The following is a 26526-nucleotide window of genomic DNA, read 5'->3' as shown; positions in this document are numbered from 1 at the left end:
GATTCTACGGTACTTATGTATTATCTGGGCTCCCATGTTAAATACACCCCATTTTTCATACCCCTACTATCCAATTACGCATGGAGTTAATTTTATATAGTGTGGTGAGCGCAGCGAGCCACCGTGCCCGAAGCGTGGCGAGCGCAGCGAGCCCCGCGAGGGTACGCGGTGTCATAAGAAAAACGGGAGCCCAGATATTACATAAGTACCGATTCTACTCTAGTGTGCATGTCTCCAGGAAAATGGCATAGCAGCAACTTTCCTGGTGACTTTCCTACTGCAAATGCACAGAACTCCAGGGAAATGGCCACCGTGCCATTTACCCTGTGGCTTCTGCAGGACAACTGCAGCCGATTCAGGACTCTGGAGGGTAAGTATTGAAAAAATGGGTGCAGCAAGAGCAGGCCTGTGAGCACACTACACCCATTATAGACACGGCAGTGCTCACCCACACTGCCCTTGATCCTGGTACCAGTGGTGGACTGCTCCCTCCTTAACTACATAACTTAACAAGTATATATTTTTCATTATGGATTTTTTGACAATATCTATTTGCTAAATATTATTAAGATTATACAGCAAAGCACATCTGTATACAATATTGTTGGTGTTGTAAACACTTTGATATTAAGGTATGTACCGGCAAACCTAGCGTTCCATTGATTTTCCGCATTCTTTACATTTGTTATCAGAACAAGTTAAGGTTAAATGTATAGCCTAAAAACTGTAGCAGCAAAGCCAAATCAGCAAAGAAAATAATTATCCAATTACTACTTCAAAGCCTGTCAGAAAGGTATGGACTTTGATTAATTTAACTGAAGTGTTCAGCAGCTAGAGAAAAGGCGTGTTCGGAGCAATAAAAGGTTTAGTAGTATTGCTGATCTCACAAAATGTCAGTTGCTTTGACTTGTCAAGCACATCAAAATTACCTTTGAAGCCCAAAATATCAACTGCCTGGAAATGCATGTTAGAGTTTTTATGTTGTACTGTATGAAAGAGATTGTTGTGCACAGTGTGATGTACATAATTGTTATTGTTACCTTTTTGTCTAAAGTCAAATCTTCTTTCAATGTAAAAACATTGCATTGCTTATCCATGTATGGAACAATTTTATTCCGAGGAACTCCTGTGAAGGCATAAAATATAGCATCATAAGCATTACCAGAAAAACACAAAAGTATATTATTTATAATTGTGTCATATGTATAATTCATTTACTATACTTAGATGTCATGGAAAGTGTGCAGAGAATGCAGAGCTTCACAAAATGCTACATTTACATGTCTGTTTTTTTAAGTATAATAATTACTGAACAGTTTTTTTTATAAAAAAAACCCAGAATGGTGTGCAACAGAACCGGCAACCTCTCTATCAGGGGTCTTCAACCTTTAAGACAGTGTGGGCCATATTAAAAAATGCAACAAAGCCCGAGGGCCACTAAGCTCTACTGTGGTATTTAGCACAGCCCTCCATGGTCTAATTATAAGGAGTGTGAACTAGCAGGAAAACAATTACCTGACACCTCACTTTTGAAACCTGAATGACCAGACATTGGTTACCGCAGGAATGGTTGTTGTCCTTCCACACTTAAGTTGGCGGGCTGAAGGCTGCACAGTGACATATAAACATGAAGGCCCACACAGTGACCTAGTACGCCTCACAAATCAAGCCCAAACAATGAAAGGCTACTTAAATCAATACACATACATAAGGATACATTAGGATTTAATAAATACTTTACAAATAAAACGTTATGTAGCATAGAATCACCATGCAGCAATACCTTAATGTGTTTCTATGAGCTGCCTGAGTGAATTAAATGCATGGCGATGGGATTGCGCCAAATGCCACAGGAGTCATACATTGCGATTAGCGTGGCAATGATGAACGAAGCTACATCTGTATAGATATATAATATCTCTGTGTTTTGTAATGCTTTCTGATAATAAATGATGACGTGTAAAACCTTAAATCTTTTGCCAGTGTTCCCGGTGAATTTAACATTTCTTTTTAATATGTATTTCCACAATAGTGTGAAATACTTAGGGCCAGATGTAACAAGCTTCAAAAAGTGATAAAATGGAGAGTGATAAACAACCAGCCAATCAGCTCCTACCTGCCATGTCACAGGCTGGGTTGGAAAAATGACAGGTAGGAGCTGATTGGCTGATTGTTTATCATTCTCTATTTTATCACTTTTGAAGCTTGATACATCTGGCCCTTATACTGTACCATGTTATTTTTTTTTACAGTTGAACAACAACTTGTACATCTAAAGAATTTACATGTATTTCAATAAAGCTGAATTGCAGTCTTTGTTGTCTGAAGTGCAAATTATGGAGCTGCTATAGAAACCCTGTGAGTCATAGTCAGTGATGCAAGAGAGATAAAAGGCTGGGGAGGAACTGTATAGTATCAGAGCCAGATTTACACACAATAGATCAGCCTAATTGTTCATGTGGCAATTATACAAAGGTGCAACAAAATACAATTTAGGGGGTTTTGATGAGAGATTTGTGAAAAGAGTAGTTATTAGAATAATACACAGATGATATTTATAATATCTTCTTTGTATTTTTCTTAGAATTTTAATAATCAAAACTCTGAGGATACCAAAGAATGACAGGAGAGGCTCAGCCTCACCTCACCCCACCCCATCCTCAGGTTGCTTATGTAGAGAAAGGTAGATACTGTAGGTCAGTCAGAATCTAAGTTCTATGAGTATGAAAACAAAAATAGATCAATATTTAAAAAAACAACAACACAAATAATTAATTCAGAAATGTTGATGCTCTCCCGCTAGTCGGATGCCCAGGGAAAATTGTCTCCCACCTTATGGTAGTTTAGTAAGAGCTTAGTCAGAATTGATGCATACAGTTGTACCTGACAAAAAGATTTTTATAGCTAATTAAAACCAGTTTGCTGTGTAGAAGTTAAGACACGCTTACACTTGCAAAACAAAACCTCACATATGTACTGAATAGTTGGTTATCACTCGAGCTGTGTACACACGGGACTCAGACCTGGAGATTTCGGCAAAGAACCCTGTGTAACAAGATGTAGTTAAGCCACCAGAGAGATGGCTAACTACATCCTTCCAGCCCCGGGAGCCACAGCCAAAATCACAGTGTAGTAATAATATGCACTGCACTGACTATTTGGCCATCAGAGAGCGATGCTGCGGGGCCGCGCACTACTACCACCGTTGTGTAAACATGGGGCAATTCAGGCAAACCTCCTTAGCAAATTTGACAATGTAGTCAAAATCGCATAGAAGAATCCCCCAGTGTGTACACCCCCTCAGGGGGCCAGATGTACTAAGCTTGAAAAGTGATAAAATGGAGAGGTCACAGGCTATGTCTAAAAAATGACAGGTAGGAGCTGATTGGTTGGTGGTATATCACTCTCCATTTTATCACTTTTCAAGGCTTAGTACATCTTGCCCTTAGTGCATTATAACTACCTGGAATGGTGTAACAAAAGGTGGAAATCAGGTGAACATATGAAATCAGGTGAACATGCTTCTTGTAGTAGGATTGCATGTTTACATGCAGCTTTGTATGTTTTGCCTACTACTGTATGTGCATTATATGTGTTAAGAAATTAGGATTTAATTACGGCTTAATGATACATTTTAATTTTACAGTCCTAATGATAATTATAATTCCCTTTTCCCCCCCACAAATTATACTTTCATTGTCAATGGTAATTATGACAATCAGGTCAAAAGCAGGTCTGTACAATATTGATCAGAATTTTTGTCCATTGTTTGTATTTACTATGAGTCTGTTATTGTGAATTAAGTATTTTTTGACAAGTAATTAAACTAAATTAGCATGAACATAAAAACAGGTCACATCTGAAGAATTTGGAATGATTTGCAATCACATGCCGTATGGTCTGTACTTTTTTTCAGAAATGTTGTTAAAATGTGTTGCTATGGATGCAAATAATTTAACAAGTGTCTAAATACTTTATAAACAACAGCAGTTCTCATGAAATCTTGTAATGTATTAGCTCCTATTGCTGATTACAATTTTATTTTCTGTTATTAAATTAACCAGATTAATGTTGGATTTTTAAATATTATAAGTGATTAAACATGCCCTAGAACACTGTGAAGGTATGTCAGAAAAATAAACTCTATATTAACATTTTAATAATGCATGCAGAACACTAGAAAAAGGGTTGTCAAAACAACTTACTGTCAGAGTAAAACAAATATTTGGTTACTCCTTTCTTTTGCAAGTAGTGTAGGATTTCATTTGTAATGTGAAGAAATGAGATTTTCATGATGACTGCATATAATGCATGATAATATGAATTACCACTTTATCTTGCCTTTACTGTTATATAACTGTATGTTAGAGAATATTACAAAAAATGTGGTAGGCATATCATTTATGTTTCATGAACTGAATTGCCAAGTATAAGCCAATATAAAATTTGTTTATTTAATTTCTTGTTTATATTAAAATGATCAGATTTATTGAAGAATTTAAAAAAATAAATACATTGTATTAGTACTGTCAAACCATACCATACAAAATAGTGAGAACAATTTAGTTTGCTCCCAAAAAATATGTATTTATTTACTTCTTGCCTAGTGAAAGCTACCATATACAGATGTAACGCCTGTCAGCCAGCCTGCAGGATCACCAGATTGTATGTGCTGGCGCAAGCTGGCGGGCTGGCTGACAGGGACATGCGAGCGTCTCACTCACTCGTGTGTTCCCGTCAGCAAGGTGGCGGGGAGCGGCTTCCCTGCTCGTCTACACTTCAGGGAGTAAGGGCAGGCTGGGGGAGCTGCTGGGGCTGTGGGGAGACCGGCGGAGGGTTGCCACAGCCTCCAACAGAACGGGGCGTGTGGAGGCTGCACCAATCGGATGACGATTGGCGATAGAAACGCTAGAAGCAGCTCAAATGAGAGTTGCTCCATCTGTACCTTAACATTTTACCTTACATATGAAGTCACTGACATTGATGCATACAAGTGTTGACCCATTATGTTGCCATGTATTGTAATGATATATTTCAAGGTCATTTTCTTTATATTAACATTTGTATAGTAAATTAATACCAACTGTAACTGTTGATTGTAAAACAATTTTATTAAGGCTACTTTAAATGTAATGCTGTTTTAAATGTTTCTGCAGTAAATTACATACTGGAGGCAGTACTGTTATAATCATATCATTGGGCCTAAATCAGTCTGAGTTGTAGTTTTGTGAATAATCGCAAAACTTTTGCAATCACATTGCTATTATTTATTTATGAACAGTTTCTGATATAGTGCAGCAAATTCTGTTTTACTTTACAATTGGAAACAGTGATAAAAATACTTGGTAGTTAAAGATAGTCAAAAAGGTAGGAGGGCCCTGCTCGCAAGCTTACAATCTATAAAAAAAAACTTGGTAGTTGAAGACAGTCAAAAAGGTAGGAGGGCTCTGCTCACAAGCTTACAATCGATAGGAAAAATAGGATTTTAATTAACTACCGCTAAAACCTTTTCTCGTAGTCCATATGGGATACTGAGGTCTCAATACGATAGTTATAGAGGGTCCTCCGCATGAGACAGGTACATAAGGTCTTAAGCAGGGTGTACTGGCTCCTCCCCTCTAATCCCCACCTACAAGCCAGCTAAGGCAAAACTGTATCCGAAGGAGGATTGACATACATGAGAGAAGAATGTGATATGTATTATGTGGTGAGATTCATACCAGCACACCATAACAAATAACCAGACCAAAAAAATGTATTTTTTTTTACGGTAGCCACAAGTGACAACAATGGTTAACAATATAACCCAGCAGGATAACTTATAAAACCTGCAGAAAAGCTTTGCACTGAGGCGGGCCCTTAGTATCTCATATGGACTACAAGAAAAGGATTTACCGGTAGTTAATTAAAATCCTATTTTCCATATGGGATACTGGGGTCTCAATATGGGGATGTCTCAAAGCTTCCAGGATGGGCAGGAACATGCAGAGACTTCTGCAGCACCGCCTGCCCAAACTGGGTATCCCCTTTGGCTAGGGCGTCAAATTTGTAAAACTTCACATATGTTTCCCTGACCATGTCTCAGCTAGGCAAAGTTGTAAGGCCGAGACTCCCCTGGCAGCTGCCCATGAAGATCCCATCACTCTCGTCGAGTGGGCATTCACCGAAGCAGTGGCTGGTAACACTGCCGACACGTAGGCTTGTTGGATGGTCATCCTAATCCAACGAGCGATCAACTGCTTAGAAGCTGGACAATCCCTCTTGTGCACTTCATACAGCACAAAGAAGCTTTTAGTCTTGCAAATCCAAGCAGTCCTTCTGACATAGGTCTTCAGGGCTCTAACAACATCCAATGATTCTAGGATATCAGGATTATGTGCTTCAGAGGGAACCACAATAGCCTGATTGAGGTGGAACACCGAGACCACCTTCGGCAGGAACTGCTGTTGCGTTCTAAGCTCTGTTCTATCTTTGTTAAAGATGAGGTACGGACTGTCAGGTGACAAGGCTCCAAATTCAGATACACACCTAGCCGAAGATACAGCCAGCAGCATAACTGTCTTTCACATAAGGTACTTCACATATATCGTTGCTAGGGGTTCAAACCATGAACACTGTTGAAAATTCAACACCATGGTGCCGCAGGCATTACAAAGGGAGGTTGAATATGAATAACACCCTGGAGAAAGGTCTGCACCTTAGGTAGAACTGACAATTTCTTCTGGAAGAACACAGATAAGGCCAAAATCTGAACATTTAGGCATCTGAGGTGCAGGCCTAGATCAAGATCTGTCTGCAAAAACCAAATGGTCCAGCTTAAAATCCGCAGGTGGAAGCTTTTCCTTATCACACCAGGATATATATCTTCTCCAAATATGATAGTAGTGTCATGAAGTCACTGGCTTTCTTGCCTGAATCATTGTGGATATCCGGGTCATGTCCAGGCCCTTCTGAGCTAAAATCTCCTGCTAAACTTCCAAGCCGTTAAACGAAGCTACCCTAAATCCTGGTAGACAAATGGGCCTTGCTGAAGTAGATCTACTCCTAGAGGTAGAGGCCAAGGATCTTTGACCATCATGCCCAAAAGATCCACATACCACACCCTTCAAGGCCAGTCTGGGGCTACCAGAATTGCCTCCACCCTTTGGCTTGTGATTCTTTTTAGCACTCTTGGAATTAAGGAATTGGAGGGGAAAGGTACACTAGTCAATAAGACCACCAGGTCGTCAGGGCATCCACTGCTTCCTCTTGAGTCTTGAGGATCCCTGTTTCTTGAGCAGTTCCAGGTGACATTCTTGTTGAGCCTGGATGCCACTAAGTCTATCTGAGCCACAATCTGTTCAAACTTGATCATTGAGTCCCCATTCCCCGTGATGCAGATTGTGATGACTGAGGAAATCTGCTTCCCAGTTGTCTACACCCAGAATAAATATGGCTGAGACTGCCGTTGCATGCTGTTCCATCCAGGAGAGTATCTTGGACACCACTCATGCAAGCCCTGCTCTTTGTTCCTCCATGATGGTTTATGTAGGCTACCATCATTGCATTGTCTGACTGGACCTGGATGGCCTGATTCTGAAGTAGAGGAAAGGCTTGCATCCGAGCATTGTACACGGCTCTCAATTACAGTTCCATAAGTTTGATTAGTAACTGGGCTTCCAACTAGTTCCATCTGCCCTGGAACTGAATCCCTTGGGTTACTGCACCTTGAGTCCTAAACAAGAGCATCGTCCTGAGTAACATCCTGAGCAAGAGCATCATCTCCGCCACCACCTTTGTGAATACACGCGGGGCCAAAGACAGGAACGGCAATGCCTGGAACTGATAGTGTTCATCCTGGAGGGGGAATCTCAAGTAGACCTGATGAGGAGGCCAAATGGGTATGTGAAGGAAAGCATCCTTCACATCCAGTGATGCCACAAATTCTCCTTCCTCCAATCCCTATATCACTGCTTTCAGTAATTTCGTCTTGAATTTAAACACCTTTAGATAAGGATTCAAAGATTTTAAATTCAGGATAGGTCATACCAAGCCATCCGGCTATGGCATGGTACAAACAAGTTGGAATAGTGTCCCAGCCCGCATTGTTGTATTGGGACTGGCATGATTACCTGCGACTGGACCTACTTTAGCATGGTCTGACGTAGGACAATTTGAGAATTCTCCACAGCCAGTAGACCAAACAGGAAGTATCCCTGAAGGTTGAGACTTGTCGAACTCCCTCCTGTAACCATGAGAAATAAGATCCCTGTCCTAGGTATCTAGGCCCGAGTCACCTCACACATGGCTGAAGTGCAATAAGCATGTTCCCATCTCAAGAGTTTCTCAGGGTGGATGAATACCGCCATGCTGAGGTATTGGAAGCAGATGCACTGGAGCCACGTTCCTGAGCTCCTGCAGCTGGAGGCTTTCTGAACTTACCTCTGGTGCCTCTATTAGCATTGGAAGCACCTTTTGCTCTGGATAGAAATCTTGCAGCCCAAAAAGCTGAAAGATATTCCACGCTGAACTTTGAGTCAGCATCTGCAACCCACTGTTGCAGTCATAGGGCCCTATGGGCTTACACCGCCATGATAGTATTTCTTGCATGTATTGCACCCAGATCTTTCTGTGCTTCATGCACCTATGCCTTCCTGCACCTATGTTGCCCAAGTGTATATAGCCTTAGCAATCCAGAAACTAGCCAGGACTGGGTGCTGTGATTCCCCGCTGGTTGTGTACATAGTCAAAATTCTGAGGAAGCCGATGAGCGAATATAGGCAGAGAAACGCATTGGTCTTTGGTACCAGTTGCTCTATTTTGTGGAGATCACCTTACAATGGGAAGACCCAGAAATGGCTTATCTGGAGTGCTAACCAGGAGGAAGCCGGGAGCCAGGAGCCTAACTGATCTAACTGCTTTGCCGGACTAACATCTCACAGCTACTTCATTATATTGGCATTGAGCCTAAGCTACTAATTGGACTTTTTTGGCTATTGCAAATATAGCTATTTATTTCCACCTGTTTGGATTTTCAAGCTTGCAGTTGATTGTGAATATATTCATGTTTAAAGTGATTTTAGCAGGCCTCAAAATCTTCAAGATAAATCTTTAGGGTACTGCACCTATTGCAAAATTGGTTCTTATATGTTAGTTGGGTGCCCACTATACTTAGTACGCTCATACCCCTACTATCCATGTTGGCGTGGAGTTGATTTTATATAGTGTGGCGAGAGCAGCGAGCCACTGACCCCGAAGCGTGGCGAACGTGGCTAGCCCCGCGAGGGGATGAAGAAAACTAAACAAATAGCTTAGTGGGTGCCCAACCAACATATAAGTACCAAAAAGTCTCTTATTCCACACTATAATAGTGGCTGTTTCAGACCATTAAAAGGTTCATTGGTGAATTTCAGATATTTCAATATAGCAAACAGATGTTCCCAATGCGTTCCCTCCCTACATAGGACTTCATCAGGGGTTTGCAGATAACACAAAAATAATTTCCAACGATTTTCGTACGCAGAGTGTATCTACAACAAGGTGGTTTTATTAGGTCCTTAAATGATTCTGAGGTACACTGTCACTTTAAGACTTCTCATTCAATAGTTGAGTCAGTGTAGGGGCCTCTTAGTTCTTTAAAATGGTCACATCTTTATAGGATTTGCGAATTGTTGACAGCTCCATTCTTTTATTATACCCAATGATTGTTATTCTAAATTCTGAGGGTATTCCTGATTAGTAACCCTGTCAATGTAGAATTAAAAATAGATATACTCAGTACAGAGTCAGGGATTGTTCGGGATGTAATTCTCGCCTTCTAGAGGTGTGCACTGGTAAAAGGTTCTGTAAGGTTCATGCACACAGTGGTGTGTGGCACGTACTGGCCTATTACAAGCTGGACACGCCCCCCCCCCTGTGGGCGGTGACACACTCGCGTCTGAGACCGGCGCTCACCAGCGCAATGCTTTGGGTCTGGTCTGACGTCATCCAGTAGCGCGAAAGTTGATTGCTTCACTTTGGTGCTATATAAGTGGTGTATTGACACTGTATTCTTTATATGCAAAAAAAGTTCTTGAAAAAAGTCTGACCGACTGAAACGTCGAACCTGAACCCCTTGGTGGTCTGAGAGTTTTTTTGAATTAGCCCTGTGAATGCTGCCCATTTGCCTACATGTAACTGGATTGCATCTGCACCCAGGAGGGCACCCGGGCAAGTAAACCTTCCTTAGCTGTGCGACTCGTTTTATATATATAAATCTGCTCAATCTTTAATTTATTATGGTTGAATAGTTTAACATCCTGTACCATAACAGACGATGTTCTGGCCACATAACATGCCCTATCGTGAGTAGACTCACTTTATGTAGTGATGTTATGTAACTTTCATGCTTTTTTTATACTGATGGTGATTTAGTACCTGACCTGACCACAAGAAAGTGCACTGCTGAGGAAGGTCCATTCTGCATATGCACAGAACAGGCCTTGTGATCTTACCCATACTTTCCCACTGCTGCTGACTGATTAACAGGCAGTGGTGTTGAGGGGTAGGGGAGGGGGAGGGGGAGACTCTTCTCATAGCGCCAAGTGCTGCTTGTTTGATGGAAAGGGAATTTTGGTGAATTTCGCTAGAATCCACCCAACTTGGAGACTGCAATTGCTGACTGACTGTTCCTCCTCCTCACATCCACTTCCTCTGAAATTTTTCTGCAATTTAGGCAATAATACATACATGAAGTATGCCTAATGGCTGGTTCAGAGTTCCATGCTGCTGTGACAATTGGTGCCATCAGGGGTGGACTGCTGGGACTCCAGTCCTGAGACCAGATGCTCCGGGCACCGGTTGGTGGAATGGCGCCACCGGCCCGCCCCCCCTCCGCAAATGATCCCTGCAAGTATATCATACACTAACGGCGGGCAGTGTGTGCCGGCAGCTGCCCTGCCCGGCGCCTGCCTCCTGCCCTGCTGCTGCTCGGTCCGGCCAATTACTATTTTTATTGCATAATAAGGGACTGAGGGAGAGGGGAGAGTGAGGAGCCGCTGCCGGACAGGAGCGGTGGGGTCGCGCTGTGACGTGCGGGTGTTGTGGGGGGTGGGTGAGAAGCCGGATTGTCTATGATACGTACGGAGCTTGTCTCTTTGAAAGACAGGAGACCGGAAAGACTGACACCAAAAGGCCACCGCACAGTCATGTGGACTCACACTGGCTTACCAGCCCATAGTGGCTGACTACTGTGAAGAGAGTGACAGACACTCAGTAAAGGTGAACTTGCAGTTGCCGGCAGGGTGCCTTCTGCCCCCCCCCCAGGTCAGTACAGTTTTTCAGTACTAGAACCACCTATCAGTGCGTTGTATAATATGGCTGACTGCAAGCCAGGAATGTTCCTCTGCCTGGCTGTGGCTACATTTCCCTGTGTCCAGCCTCCAGCATTACAAGGGGCTGGCAGATACAGACGGGGCCACCATCAGGGGGTACGGATGACACGACTATATTAAGCCTGGGCAAACGGTTTCTGTAAAGCAGTGGCACAGCTTATGCCACTGGCTTCACCCACATGTGCCCAGCTTATGTTATGATGCAGGAACTTTCCCTGGTAAAGCTTCCTCTCAGCTCTCACACATACTCAGGATCCCCCCTCAGGCTCCCCTATCAGTTTGTTTGGCTCTGAAGTAGCTCCGCCCCCAACTGTGCTCTCTAGTTCCTTCCTTCCATCTCAACGTCCTCCTCCTCCATCCTGCCTGCTTCTTCCACTGGCACTGCAAGGCAGGCACTGCATCAACTACATTCGGAGCACAAGACAGAGGTACTCCCAAATCCAACCACCTGCAGTCTCTCACTTTCCATTACATTTTGCTTCAGCCCCCTCCCCCACATGTGCTTATGTGAAGACATGCTGGGTGCTGCTGCAGCTTCTCTTTGGTGCAGCAATATTATTATACTGAAATAACTTGTTTCAAATGTTTTATTTTCTTTTAATATGTGTTTATCTGTCTTAGCTATAAAAAAGTAATATTTGCTGAAATACGGCTTGCTGCCCCGCATTGTAACCATTCATAGGTGGAGATTATGGTGCGTCACATTGTGTAAGGGCATTATGGTGTGTCGCATAATGTGTAAGGGGCATTGTGGTGAGTAAAGTATTGTATAATGGGCATTGTGGTGTGCGCATAATGTGTAATGGGCATTGCGGTGAGTCACGTAATGTGTAATGGGCATTGTAGTGTGCGCATAATGTGTTATGGGCATTGTGGTGAGTCACGTAATCTGTAATGGGCATTGTGGTGTGCGCATAATGTGTAATGGGCATTGTGGTGAGTCACGTAATCTCTAATGGGCATTGCGGTGTGCGCATAATGTGTAATGGGCATTGGTGTGAGTCATGTGTGTAATGGCATTGCGGTGTGCGCATAATGTATAATGGGGGGGGGGCATTATAAATTTTGCTATGGGGCACACAAAGTTGTAGTTACGCCACTGCCTGGAGGAGAAGGTTTTCTGCTGCCGCTCGTGCCGCCCTGTTAGCTATCTGTTGGTTCAAGGTGGATTTCTTTTATTTTTTTACTTTTTACAGCTAATTAATGATGTCAGTGAATATAGTAATAAACTTGAGGTTTGGGGGATTCGTGGGGCCAGGGGGAGGGGAGGGGGTGGGGGGACGTTACAGTGTCTTATATAGCGCAGCAGATTCCGTTAAGTTTCTTATATAGAGCAGCAGATTACGTTACAGTGTCTTATATAGCGCAGCAGATTCCGTTACAGTGTCTTATATAGCGCAGCGGATTCCGTTACAGTGTCTTATATAGCGCAGCAGATTCCATTACAGTGTCTTATATAGCGCAGTAGATTGCGTTACAGTGTCTTATATAGTGCAGCAGATTCCGTTACAGTGTCTTATATAGCGCAGCAGATTCCGTTACAGTGTCTTATATAGCGCAGTAGATTGCGTTACAGTGTCTTATATAGCGCAGCAGATTCCGTTACAGTGTCTTATATAGTGCAGCAGATTCCGTTACAGTGTCTTATATATTTCAAATGTAACATGCCAACACATGTTAGCCACGCCCCCAATTCATTACCGGGAGGAGGGGGGCGCTCGAAATACGCCCTTGCTCCGGGCACCATGGCACCTAGCTACACTGCTGCCTAAGACCAGACAAAAAGTGAGCCCAGGACTGTATAGGTTGTCATAACCAGTTTAAATTTCCTTTGAAGGGTGGGAGGTGCCACCATTGCTGCAGACACCAGAGGTCTCACCAGGCTTCAAAGGATTGAGAAGGGAATGCCTATTTTATGTGGGTCAACATGGCCTATTTCTAAGTTGTTTTGGTGTCATTTTGTATGTCTCACCATATGTTACCACTACAGGTACCCTCGAAAGGCTCACTTTGCTCTCTATGCTTGGTGCTCTCATCACAGGCTACTATTCCCAATTTTAGTCCACATCGATGGTAATTTAACCAAAAGTTGGAAACCACATAAAACCCACCAAATACTTGTGCTGACCATATGTATGTCGACCATTGTCATGTCAACCTTCTGAACCTGTGAACCTAATGTATGTAAATAAATACATAGAGTATGTGTGCTGAAAGCATGCACTGACAAATGGGTCATTGTAAGGGTGTGGCTTCATGAAAGTAGGTGTGGCTTAGCATCTCAACCCCATTTCTGTGAATCTGGGGTCTGGGAGATGTGAGCTGGCCCTGGAGATTGAAGTGCCAGCTCCTACACTTTGACAAGAGTCAAGTGTTGAACTTAATGTTATAGTGCAATATCTGTCTCTTGTCACTGAGTAGGAGCCATAAATTTGGTGACACCCCTCAGCGGGTGACATCCCACACTCCCCTAGTATACAGGGTGTGCCATAAGGCCAGGCTTCCGTAAAATGTGGTATGCCCTTGTGTGTCATGGCTGATCCCTCCTTGCGTGTCCATGTGCACATGCCAAGGCTGCTTCACAGCATCAGTCCATCCCTGTTTGTAATAGATATACTTTGATCCCATATTCTATAAGCAAAATAAAATCCACAAGTAAGGGGATAAATATGTACAATCTGCAATAAGCCTCAAAGTTCTCCATTCTTCCTACAAATAAATGTAATTTTGTTTTAAATTCATATCCCATTTTTTTCTTGCATGAGAACTAACACTGGTGTTTTTTTATTCTGTAATTTAAATGTTAAGCTGCCAGATGTGTGTCTCATGCTTCAAGAGTTGAAGCTTTGCATTATTTAGCATATTAAGATTCACAGAATTTAAAAAAAGGGTTCCTTTATTGCCTGAAGGTTCTAATTAAGTAAACCTCAGCCTGATCCATGTAAAGCTTGCAAGACGAAAGTATTCTCTTTTTTTCTCTCTTCAGTCAGGCAGATTGATATAATAAAGTGATACAATAACTATGAAAAATCCATAGATGATATAATTTTTCTTGTGCTTCATGAATTAAACCTATAAGTTATTCTTAGAATATCTTAATGGAGATTAGCAATCAGAAAAGCATTGCACAGACTACAACTTTCTTCTTTTTTTTAATTGTAGAAGGCTCCTTCAAATGATTAATTATATCAGCTTTTCCCACGAACAAAGGAATAGAAAATATGATCAGTAAAATTGACATTTGGCTGAGCTACATTTCTTTGTTTTAATAACTTGCAAAGCACCAAATTGCTTGTGGATCAACAATATGTCTCACAAAAAGTTTCTGTGGCAAGAGTCATGTGAACAACAAGAGAGTTTTTGTATGTGACGTTAATAAATCATGTCAAAGTTGAAATACAGTGTATTTCTTTAGCCTTTTCTGAAAATGTCAAAGGTGTCAAGTTTGTCCAGTCGCACAGTTTAATATAAAGTAGAGTAGACTGAAACATTCAACTTCACTGACAGAACTTAACCACCGGGACCCCGAAGAAGATGGACTGGAGCCAATAGGAGAAACCACTGGGCCACCAGGGATTGTTTGTCAACAGTTCATCATGTCGGCATATCATCCATGTAGAAATGATGAATTTTGGCATTCTAAGCATCAGTATGATAACTGTCAACTCAGCACCTGTGCTGGAACTTCACCTCATGCTGATAGAACTTCTCCTTACCTAATTACCGGGACTTGAAAGAAGACACTGGAGCCAATTGGACACGGTAAGACACCACTGAGCCACCAGGGATGGTTTTTCAACAATTCAACATGTCAACATAAAATTTGTGTAGACTTGATAAACATTCACATGCTAAGCATCAATATGATAACTGGCAACCAGTCTGAGATTTCCCCAACCAACTTGGTTTTGGAACTTTCTGTGAAGATGACACTTAAAATAAATTTTTATAATTTTAATTATTCTGATTTGTAAAAGTAAATATCATGTTTGAATTAGTCTGAACTTAGCATGACATGCTAATCCGCATTTAGCATGACATGCCTTTCTGTACCCTTATTTCTCCCATCCTTCTTTGAAAATACTGCTGTTTACCCCCAAATAAATCTATCTTGTGGAAAACAAAACACAAAAGCAACACACTGACACAAATCAAAGCAAATAATGTTTTGGACTAGGCTACTAAAGTCACCATAGTAACTCCCATAACACACCCATTTGTTCACTTCAGGCACCTCTTTGTCACAGCCCAGGAATACCACTCCATTTCTGATACCGTCTGTATAGATTAAAACGTTGTGTAACATACTGTATTGCCATAGTGTTTTTTTATTATTTTGGTGCATTCGCAAATAATAATAAACTATGCAAACTTAAGGATTTTGTTTATGGTAATGCTAACATCACAAGTTTTCTTGTACATGTCTATGGGGTGCAAGGCAAAATTGGCAATGTAGATGGATGCATCTACAGGTTATCTACATCTTAATCCAGCCGGCTGAATTGAATGTCCCCCATAGAATGATGCACTATTGAAACCCTCAATGTACTGCGAAGTGGCAATTTTAGGAAGCCGCTTAACCAAAATGCTGCTACAAAATTTAGTTGCCTACCCGACAAATAAAAAGTTATGGAAAGAAGTGGTGCAGGATGCCAATGAAAAACTGAGTAATATCAAAGCTACTGATTGGATGGGATGCCATCAGAGACCCTAAAGGAAGATTTTGAGAAAATGCTAACTTCTATTCAAAATGTATAGTATATCGAGGAGCAGAAGATGTTTGCTAATATAGGGAACATCTTAATAAGATTTTGCAAAGATGGAAAACAATTAAGTAAAAAAAAACTAGTAGTATTTTCTTTTCTTAAGGTTATAGAACTTTTTTATCTTTCATCATGTTCAAATGTACAGATTAAAATGCTGTTGGAGCAGAAAAAGAGACATAACTGTACCACATGCTAGATGTATTTAGAGAGGAGACCAGGTATCTCAAGAGAAGGAGGTGTAGACAGAACAGCAAAACCAAGAGAAAAATAGAAACAATCACCACACAACCAGTACACCTTAGTATACTTAATTACAGAAGGCTTAGTGCCGGTTGGGCGTTCAATGTCCCATGTGAACTCGGAGAAAGGGAATTAACGGTGAGCACCAAATTTCTATTTTCTCCTTCATTCACAGGGGACACTGAAGTCTGCATTACATTTGGGATGTCCCAAAGCTACCCCCATGGGTGGGAGGGTGCTGAAAGCCCTGTAACACTGCACGACCAAAGCGAGAAGCTGCGGTCGAAAAGGTGTCAAACCTGTAGAACTGTACAAAGGTGTGTGAGCTAGACCAGGTGGCCGCCCTACACAACTGTGACATAGAGACACCCCATGCCGTGGCCCATGACAGACCGACGAAAGCAGAAATGGACTCCAGAGGAGTCTGACTGGTGGCTACATATGCTTGTTTTATAACTCTGATCTGAAGAAGCTGCTGACACTGTAGAGGAGGCTCCAGAGGAGTCTGACTGGTGGCTACATATGCTTGTTTTAGTACTCTGATCTGAAGAAGCCGCTGACACTGTAGAGGAGGCTCCAGAGGAGTCTGACTGGTGGCTACATATGCTTGTTTTAGTACTCTGATCTGAAGAAGCCGCTGACACTGTAGAGGAGGCTCCAGAGGAGTCTGACTGGCGGCTACATATGCTTGTTTTGGTACTCTGATCTGAAGAAGCCGCTGACACCAAGAGGAGGTGGGGAAACGCGTCATCACCTACACCTGACTGAAATACAAGGAGGCTCTGCCAGGAACCTGCACCAAAGGCAATTTAAATATACCCCCCAGCATCACTACCAATGTATTACTGCTGAACACAAACCTCAATATACAGGGGACGCCACACTGCAGGATCCTGAGAGGGACCTTTTTATGTCTGGCTAGACATGACAAAGTAAGAGATTAGTTTTGGTACTTGTTTAGTTTCACGGCGGCAGATAAATTGCATGCGATTGCATCACATGCGATGCGATCGGATGCGATTTTGTACCTGTTCATAACCCCACTATCCACTACGCATGGAGTTGATTTTATATAGTGTGGCAAGCGCAGCAAGCCACTGAGCCCGAAGCATGGCAAACGTAGGGAGCCACCGAGCCTGAAGCATGGCGAGCGTAGCTAGCCACGCGAGGGGACGCGGATTACTTTACATGTATTCCATGTCCCCTTGCGGGGCTTGCAGCACTCGGCACGGAATACATGTAAAGTAATCCGCATCCCCTCGCCACGCTTCAGGCTCGGTGGCTTGCTGCGCTCGCCACACTATGTAAAATCAACTCCATGCGTAGTGGATAGTGGGGTTATAAACAGGTACAAAATCGCATCAAATCGCATCCGACCGCATCGCATGCAATAGCATGCGATATCGCATGCGATATATCTGCCGCCGTGAAACTAAACAAGTACCCTAGTTTTTTCATTTAAAGAACTTTTTTCTTTTAAAGCCACTATACAGTGCATATTTAATTCTATAAAAGGATAAACCGAGTTGGTTCCCTAATCCAAGGCACCATAACAAAGGCTACTGTCAATCAGCTGTGTAATCGGTTTAAGTTCATCAGTCTGTATATGCTTTTTAACTGTCCATTAAATGTTTGTCTGTGATATCCTATTCTTTTAACATTTTTACTGGCCGGTGATACTAATTTATCTGATTGAATAAATCCAAGTAATTATAATATTGTTTCCAGCGCAGTTCTTATTTTTTCATTTGTTTACTGTTGTTATAAGGGACTGAGCATTCCTTTTTAGAAATGCTGCAGGAGACTATTAAATTGACATTAAGGGTGCCTTAAGCGCAAGTTTTTTGTCTGTACTGTTTTATAATTAGACAGATCCATCTTGCAAGTGTTTGTTTTGAGGCCGGCCAGTCCCACTTATTCACAACATACAGGACAAACAAGGCATCCGACTTCCGTAAAGATGCCATCCTGTCCACATAAACGCGCAAGGCACACACCACATCTAATGCACTGGAGTCACCCCATAAGCCCGAAACCACAATAGGTTGATTAATGTTGTAGGCAGAGACAACCTTAGGCAAAAAATCCAAACGCATCCGGAGCTCCGCTCTATCCTTGTGGAAAACTAAATAGGGCAAAGGACAGGAAATGCCCCCAGTTCGGAGACCCTCCTGGCCAAGACTAATGCCAGTAAGAGGACAGATTTCCATATGAGTAAACGCAAGTCAACAGACTCGAGCATTTCAAAAGTCTTCCTTCAGAAAGGTTTGGACCTCTGGTAGCAAGGTCAACCTCTGGTGAAAAAAGATTGACATGGCTGATATCTGCATTTTGAGAGACCCCAAGCAGAGCCTCACTGAAAACCCAGCTTGTAAAAACTGTAAAAGGCATGACAGACTAAACAAGGTAGTAGGTAAATGCCGTCATTCGCACCACAACACATATGCCTTCCATATTCTTTAGTAATGTGCGGATGTAACTGACTTATGTGCATATTAACATAGTGGGTATGACTGATATGGGAATTCTGTTCAACATTTCAGAACCAACAGCCATGCTGTTAAATGCAGATGCGGGAAGTCGGAGAAGACGAGCCGTCCTTGCTGAAGCTCTTTGTGTAGTTGAAGATGCCAATGGTCGTCCACCTGGAGCCAGCAAAGTTTGGAATACAACAGTCGGTGAGGTCAGTCTGAAGCTACTATTTTGACAGATGTCAATTCCCATTTGATTGGTCTGAGTAGCCTGGGAATTACATGGAAGGGTGGAAACAGGTACAGTAAACCAGAGTAATGCCAATGAATGGTTAAGGCATCCACCGCCACTGCCACTGGATCCCTCATACTTGAGCAATATTGACGAAGCTCGTGGTTCAGTCTGGAGGCAATTAGATCAATTTGGGGAATTCCCCAATGACGAGTTAACTGGGAGAAGACTGCCAGATGGAGGAACCTTTCTCCTGGGAGAAGGTGCTCATGGCTGACATAATCCACCTCCCAGTTCTCCACACCTGGGATAAAGATGGCCAACAGACTGGTCGCATAATGTTCTCCCAAGTTGAGAATTGGGCAGACTTCTCGCATTGCCTGGTGACTGTGAGTGCCCCTTTGATTGTTGATATAGGCTACTGCACTAGCATTGTCTGATTGAATCCTGACTGCTCTCCCTCAGAGTAGCAGATGAGCCTGTGTCAAGGCCAGGTCTTCTGCCCAGAGCTCCAAGATGTTGATGGGCAACCGGGAGTCCTGAGAGGACCAACACCCCTGGAAGTGATGGCGTGAACTACAGCTAGCCAGCCCCAAAGGCTGGCATCTGTCATTAGAACCAACCACTCCCATACTGCAAAACTGCGGCCTTGCAAGAGATTGGAGGTATGTAACCACCAAAGGAGCAACAATCTTGTTTCCGGACCTGATACCACCAGTGTGTGTAAATGAATATGGGAGCCCATCCACTGTTTTAGAAGATCTAATTGAAAAGTTCTGGATGGAAACGGCAAAAAGGTATAGCCTCGACGGTCGCGACCATCTTCCCTAGAAGCTGGATGCAGAGATGTACAGTGACCCTACGGTCTCTTAACACCTGTTTCACTAGCTCCTGCAATGACTGAATTTTCTCCATTGCCTCCAAGCAAAGCCCCCTGAATGTGTGTGTGGCCTGTGTGGTGGACCCAGATGTGAACCGGAGGCAGTTGTGGTAGGTCCCCGGTGCAGGTGCGCCAGTGGCAGGAATATTGAAGCGCACCACATGCGGTGGCAACCGGATCCATTAGGGGTGTCCCATGATACAGGCAGACAGTGGCCCGGTCTGCCTGTCCTAAAAGTTTGAAATGGACAATAGCACAAAAAAAACCCTCTTTTTATAAGACTGATGTCTGGGGGGGATATAGGGGAGGAGCCTACCTCACTTCAACAAAATGTAAAGTGCCGACTCCTATAACACTCACTCTATCCCTGAATGTAATGTAGACTTCAGTGTCCCCTGTGAATGAAGGAGAAAAATGTGAGTAAACTGAGATAACAAACCCCGTGGATGCCCAGTGGCAGAGAAGAGAGCCAGGTTCATGCACAGAGGTATATGCAGAAGCATGCAAACAGGAAGAGAAAAGGCTATGGGTCAGAAATAAATATAGTAGTGTATGCTAAAGAGATGGGAATGCTTTGCTGGTGTAAATGCCAGTTAAACTGCTCAGGACAGAGAGCAGTGGGCATGCTGATAAGATCTAAGTGATTTGTCAAGAACATACACAGCTCAGTGCAGTGTCATAGTAAAGCTGTGGAATCCAGATACTACCTTGTGCAAGAGACAAAGGGGGGGGGGTATTCAATCTCCCACAGCTATATGCTGATAGGGGATATGGCTGCAGGGCCCTATTCAATGCTGTCTTCCCCAACAGCATTCAACAGGGGATCTTGCAGAACGAGCCTAACTTCACAAGCAGTAAACGGCTGTGAAGTGATGAGCTCCCGGCTGCAGCTCTCCTATTCCTGGCTGCAGCTCCTGGCCACGTCCCCTTCTACAGGCTACAGGCGGGACATTGAATCCCACCTGCAAATTCTCAGTCAAGCAGACTGATAATGGGACAGGGTCACAGATGTCGTGCCACCTCGACAATCATGACCCAATATTGAATACCCCCCTTAGTGAGACAGAAAGAAAATGTCTTCCAGCAACTGTGAGGGTAAAGTGGTGCACCAGTATGACGTTTTTTAGGTCCGGTATAGGGACAAGCTCCATGTGAGACCCAGTGTCAAGCTACAGTTGTATCCAGAGAGGCAAAAGTAGAAAAAAAACCTGTATTTACCTTACAGGGTTTGCTGAGTACCAATGAAGGTATCCAGGGGTATATTTACTAGAGGTAAATTTTGGTCAAAATTGATCGCTTCTATCGATTAAATTCAAACTTACTTGATTTTGGGAATCCTGGCTAAAACCCACATTATCTAACAGATTTTTTTTTAAATTAATTTTTAATGTAAATGTGTGTTCTTGATCTCGGAAGCCCAACATTAATAAACATTGATTCAATCAATAAAAACAGTATACATATTGAGATATTTGTAGTTTTTCCAGGCATATTTTGTGATGTTGGCCATGTTCCATTTTAGTTGCTCTTTTTTGTACTGTGTCTTATGTATTTATATCCTTCTGGAGATATGGCCCCCAGAACGGTATACAGTTTATAGGTTTGTAGATAGCCAGTATATAGTTATCATTAGTAAAATGAAAAATACATACATTAATGTGATATTGCATTTGAGATAAGCTATAGTTAATATTATTTATGAAAATGTATCCATATTATTAAATTGATCCACTCCAGCCTCATTTGGGGTAATTAAAAATAAGTATCCTATTAGTTTGCATCCAATCAGGTTGTGCATTTACTGTATCAGGAGATAACCCTTTCCACCCTGCTGTGTTGTGAACTCGTGCGCTAACAAAAGTGCTTGTAAAGCCAGTAACTTGTAACATTGGACTTGTTTTATTAACACTGTAACATTTTATATATTTTTCTGGTTACCAAACCTTAAGTATTCAATCAATTTTCTCTATTAGCCCAAAACTGACAAAGATGGAAGCTATTACTCTATATATTAGCTTTCATTTAGCCTGTACCGGGGAATCGTTATTGATAAAAGACCCCCTAATTCTAAGTACATTTCCTGTAATTTGAAGGAAAGCTGTGAAATTGAAGACCAAAAAGTATTCTAAAAACCACCAAGGCACTGCTTAAATAAGGATGTCTTTAAAAACTCAGCATTAGAGCAAGTAGGAGACTTTTAAAGGAAGAAATAGGGAGGCCTATTAAGCCACATATAGGCCAATCTGTAGTGGAGGTCACCAGTCAATCATATTAGGATATTTGCATACGACAGGGGTGTATGGGAGAGAAAGAAGCCAATAAGGAAGAAAAAACATATTAAAGTATATCTAGAGTTTGCCTGAGAGCATCAGTGACCCAGCTAAAATGTTAGATAAGGCTTTGTAGTCAGATAAGTTAAATTAAATTAAGATAAATTAAAAAATTTAGCTTTGTAGCCCTAATTCAAAATGCTATTTTTAAGACAAATCTCAGCGTGTATGCCCCTTAAGGGAGGTGAATCAAGCCTTAAGGATAGATAAAGTGGAGAAGTTGCCCTAAACAAACAATCACCTTCTAACTGTCCTTTCATACACTGTGCTAGATACATTACAGGTAGAAGCTAATTGATTCCTTTGGGCAACTTCTCTGCTTTATCTCTTCCCAAAATTGTATACCTCTCCGCCATTGTATGCTTTACCAAGATTAACAGCAGGGCTATGTGAACCCAAAAACTACTGGCTACAAAAGCATACCACCTGCTCTGGAGACTATTTGATATACAGTATATGTTGGCCCCCAGTATAACAAGACTGCTATCAGGCATGGAGTACTGAAATGTTAAGCTATTGAACTGCAAATAAACCAGTTCTAAAACTAGTCCTTAATCCCTAATTTAATTATGATCTGAATTTACTTGTTTATAAATTATTTGTAACATATTTTTTATACTGTATTACTTGGATATACTGTACATAGTCTTTATTAGAAGTGCATGAATAATAGTGTCTGCGATTTTCTATTTTTATTATCAGGAGGAAGGAGGTTTTTCATTTCTTTGTTTTTATATTCTATTTTGGAAGTAGCACACTCACTCCTTTAAAATTCCATGGCTGAACTGACTTTAAGGTGGCCATATACTACTGTGAGAAGTCACAGCCATGTATGGGATTTCTATCTCATTTGAGCCGCCGGGACCTTCCCAGACAGCAAGATCACATTCAATACATCTCTTGTGGTCCTTCTGCATGTGATATATCACATGTTACCCCATTCCCCACTGCAAGGAGGGGTCTGAGTCGGGAATGCTGGCAGGTCCCACCTCCGACTTTGATCCGATGTACAAGTGACCGTGCATCAGATCAGATTGGATGTCAAACATATACAATTTGGGACAATTACACCCAATCTCGGCCCAATCCTTCAGAATCGGGTGAAATTGGCACAAATTGCATAAGTGTATGTGGGCCTTTAGTCCTAATACTAGCATCTTAATGCAACTGTTCAAAGTTCTTATTTGAGATATTTTTGTACAAAGACATCCCATTCGTATATGGTTAATATTTAGAGAAATACTCTATATATTCTAGAAAAGACTATAGATGATCTCCAACATTGCCTTTTAAAATAAGGTTAATTCATATGGGTACACAGTTCTCATTAATGCCAGACAAAACTCTATCAACTAAGTTGGGGTTTCTAAAGTGCCAGATAATGTCAAACAGCATATTGTTTGTAATTATAAATTAATTGGTGTTCAAAATACTTTGTATTGTAACCTACCAACATCCATAAAACATTACCACTTCCTCATTATCTTTGATAGGGACAGAAATACAATTTTAATGAGGTTTTCCCTTTGTCCTTTACTTTGTGAACCATCTCAAAATTCAGGAATAAACATAAAATGCTTTCCTAGTAACAGCCTTCTACTGTTTTAAGATTCTGACTGTATTTTTTTTTTCATTCTTATCTAGATACTTATTTTCAAATTCTAAATGGAACTACTAAAGGGTCAGCTCAATGTATCCTGAAAATGTTGTGCAATATTCTACACCATCATTTTCTATTTACTCAATAGAGGTGCACACAAATAGAGGTGCACACAACAAATAGAGGTGCACACAACAAATAGAGGTGCACACAACAAATAGAGGTGCACACAATTGAGGTGCACACAAATAGAGGTGCACACATTTGAGATGCACACAATGTACCTTCTACTTAGACCAGGCAATCCCATCCTTGGTCCTCAAGGCACACTAACAGTACAAGTTTTAGTGATATCCAGATGGTTAAATCAAAATAGCTGTAGGAATAATAAAGTCACCTGTGCTCAAGCATAGATATCACTAAAACCTGGACTGTTATTGTGCCTTGAGGTTGGGAATGCCTGACTTTGAGAGTACTATATAATGCAAATATACATGTATCCCACCATTGCTGCACAACCACAGAACAATTTCACTTTATTCCTTAACTAGATCACTTGGAAATTGCTAAATATTTATAACCTGCCAATGTACTGTAGTAAACATTCCATATTGAATCCAAGAAAATTGGCTGTTAGGGGGGTACTAGAGGGCCTAGTGCTTACCATGAGCTAGCCATGCTTACAAAGACCACACCATGTCACAATAGATCATGTCACTATTGTGACATGATCATATCACCCCCACGATTTCTGGTTTCAATGGTTCTAATATGGGAAGTCTATATGCTAGTTTGCACTAGTATAATCCAACACAGCCCACTGCAGTGTAGTTAGATGTTGATGGTACTATATCAGCAAGTGTCTGGCTACATGTTACTTATTATGCCACAAGTCTACAAGAGGCTTAATCCATCTCTACCTACATTCAGTAAAAAAAACATGAATACAGCTTTTGTTTTGTTTTACCTTTCTTGCATTTTTTTCTTCTCATGTGTCTCATTGTACTTTCTTTGGATGTCTCTTCCACCTAAGAAAATATACCATTATCTGCAGAACTCCAAGTACAGCAAAACACAAATAAGAAAGCAAGCACCAAACCTGAACAATTTGTGTCAGACTTGTCTGGTGTAGTTTTTCTTGAGTTTCTTTTAAAATATTCCTCTCCTTTCCTTTCATTACATTAAACTGTGTTTCCATATCCTTCGTAGTGCTGGGAATAAATTCCTTGTGAACATTAGGTTCTCCTTTAGAGGCCAAGGGTTGTCCTGTGAAGGAAATGACAAGCTGTGAAATGTAAAAGAACAATTCCTTCCACATGTTTCCATGCTTAAAAAGCACTAAGAAACATGTCAAGCAGAATCACTCTGGATGCGCCATGTCTTAGTACTTCAGCCTTGTCAAATCTAATTTAAAACTGAAGAGTAAGAAACAAATGTGAAAGAATCTATTTGTAAAGCTCAGTTGGCAAATTTTGGGCCTGAACCATACTTGACTCTTAACAGGTATACTATAACCCCTTTAAATAAAATATGTTTTATAGTTAAAAACGCCCTACTGTACAACAAATCAGTTGAACACAAATATCTTCAGTAGACTAGTTATAAAGCAGAATTTGAAATACGTTTATAATGTAGATTAAGTACAGTAGCTTGGCCCTCAAAAGTCTGGATCTACATTTTTATGGGTACTTTATTGTTAGCCAGTATTGCCAGATTAAGATGATTCAATATATAGGGGCTTGATTGAACGGCACATATGTGCTCAAAACATACTATATATAGGGAAAGACACTTGTCAAGCATAACCACAGAACAAACATAAAATGAATACTAAATGGCCCTAAATGCTGTCTGTGCAAGAAAATGATGCTTGGCATTCAAATTCAGTGTCTTGATGGGCACTTCTTGTGTATCAAGTCAAGCTGCTCCCACTACAGCTCAATTGGGTTGAGATCTGGTGACTGCACTGGCCACTCCATTACAGACAGAATTTCAGCTGCCTGCTTCTTTCCTAAATAGTTCTTGAATAATTTGGAGGTGTGCTTTGGGTCATTGTCTTGTTGGAGGAGGAAATTGGCTCCAATCAAGTGCTGTCCACAGGGTACAATATGGCGTTGCAAAGTGGAGTAATAGCATTCCTAATTCAAAATCCCTTTAACCGTGTACAAATCTCCTACTTTACCAGCACCAAAGCAGCCCCAGACCATTAAATTACCTCCACCATGCTTGACAGATGGAGTCAGTTACTCTTCCAGCATCTTTTCACTTGTTCTGCATCTCACAAATGTTTTTTTCTGTGTGATCAAAACACCTCAAACTTCAATTCATCTGTCCATATCTCTTTTGCCAATATTAATAATTTCCTTTTTTTGGACAGTCTCAGATATGGCTTTTTCTTTGCCACTTTGCCTAGAAGACCAGAATCCCGGAGTCTCCTCTTCGCTGTATACGTTGGCACTGGTGTTTTGCGGGTACCATTTAATGAAGCTGACAGTTGAGGGCCTGTGAGGTATCTATTTCTCAAACTAGAGGCTCCAATCTACGTGCCTCCTTGCCCAGTTGTGCACTGGGGCCTCCCACATCTCTTTTGGCTCTGGTTAGAGCCTAATTGTGCTGTTCTCTGAAGGTAGTAGTATACACCGTTGTAGAAAATGTT

The 26526-nt window shown here is 41.6% G+C and overlaps 1 protein-coding gene across 1 annotated transcript in view; it reads right to left on the bottom strand.

The window, feature by feature from the left end:
• The window catches only part of LOC146005725 (uncharacterized), a 286436-nt gene that overhangs the window by 131782 nt on the left and 128128 nt on the right, over positions 1-26526 (bottom strand). Inside the window, exons 16-18 of the mRNA XM_083145153.1 lie at positions 24970-25136; positions 24838-24898; positions 1041-1126 (exon numbers count right to left, since the gene is read on the bottom strand). Coding sequence (XP_083001279.1) covers positions 1041-1126; positions 24838-24898; positions 24970-25136 — 314 coding nt within the window. The remainder of the gene's footprint in view (positions 1-1040; positions 1127-24837; positions 24899-24969; positions 25137-26526) is intronic.

This window comes from Crinia signifera, chromosome 5 (genome assembly GCF_055691185.1).
Source record: "Crinia signifera chromosome 5, ASM5569118v1, whole genome shotgun sequence".
Lineage (NCBI taxonomy): Eukaryota > Metazoa > Chordata > Amphibia > Anura > Myobatrachidae > Crinia > Crinia signifera.
Note: the sequence above shows the minus strand (reverse complement) of the source record. Positions and strands in the feature narration are given on the sequence as shown.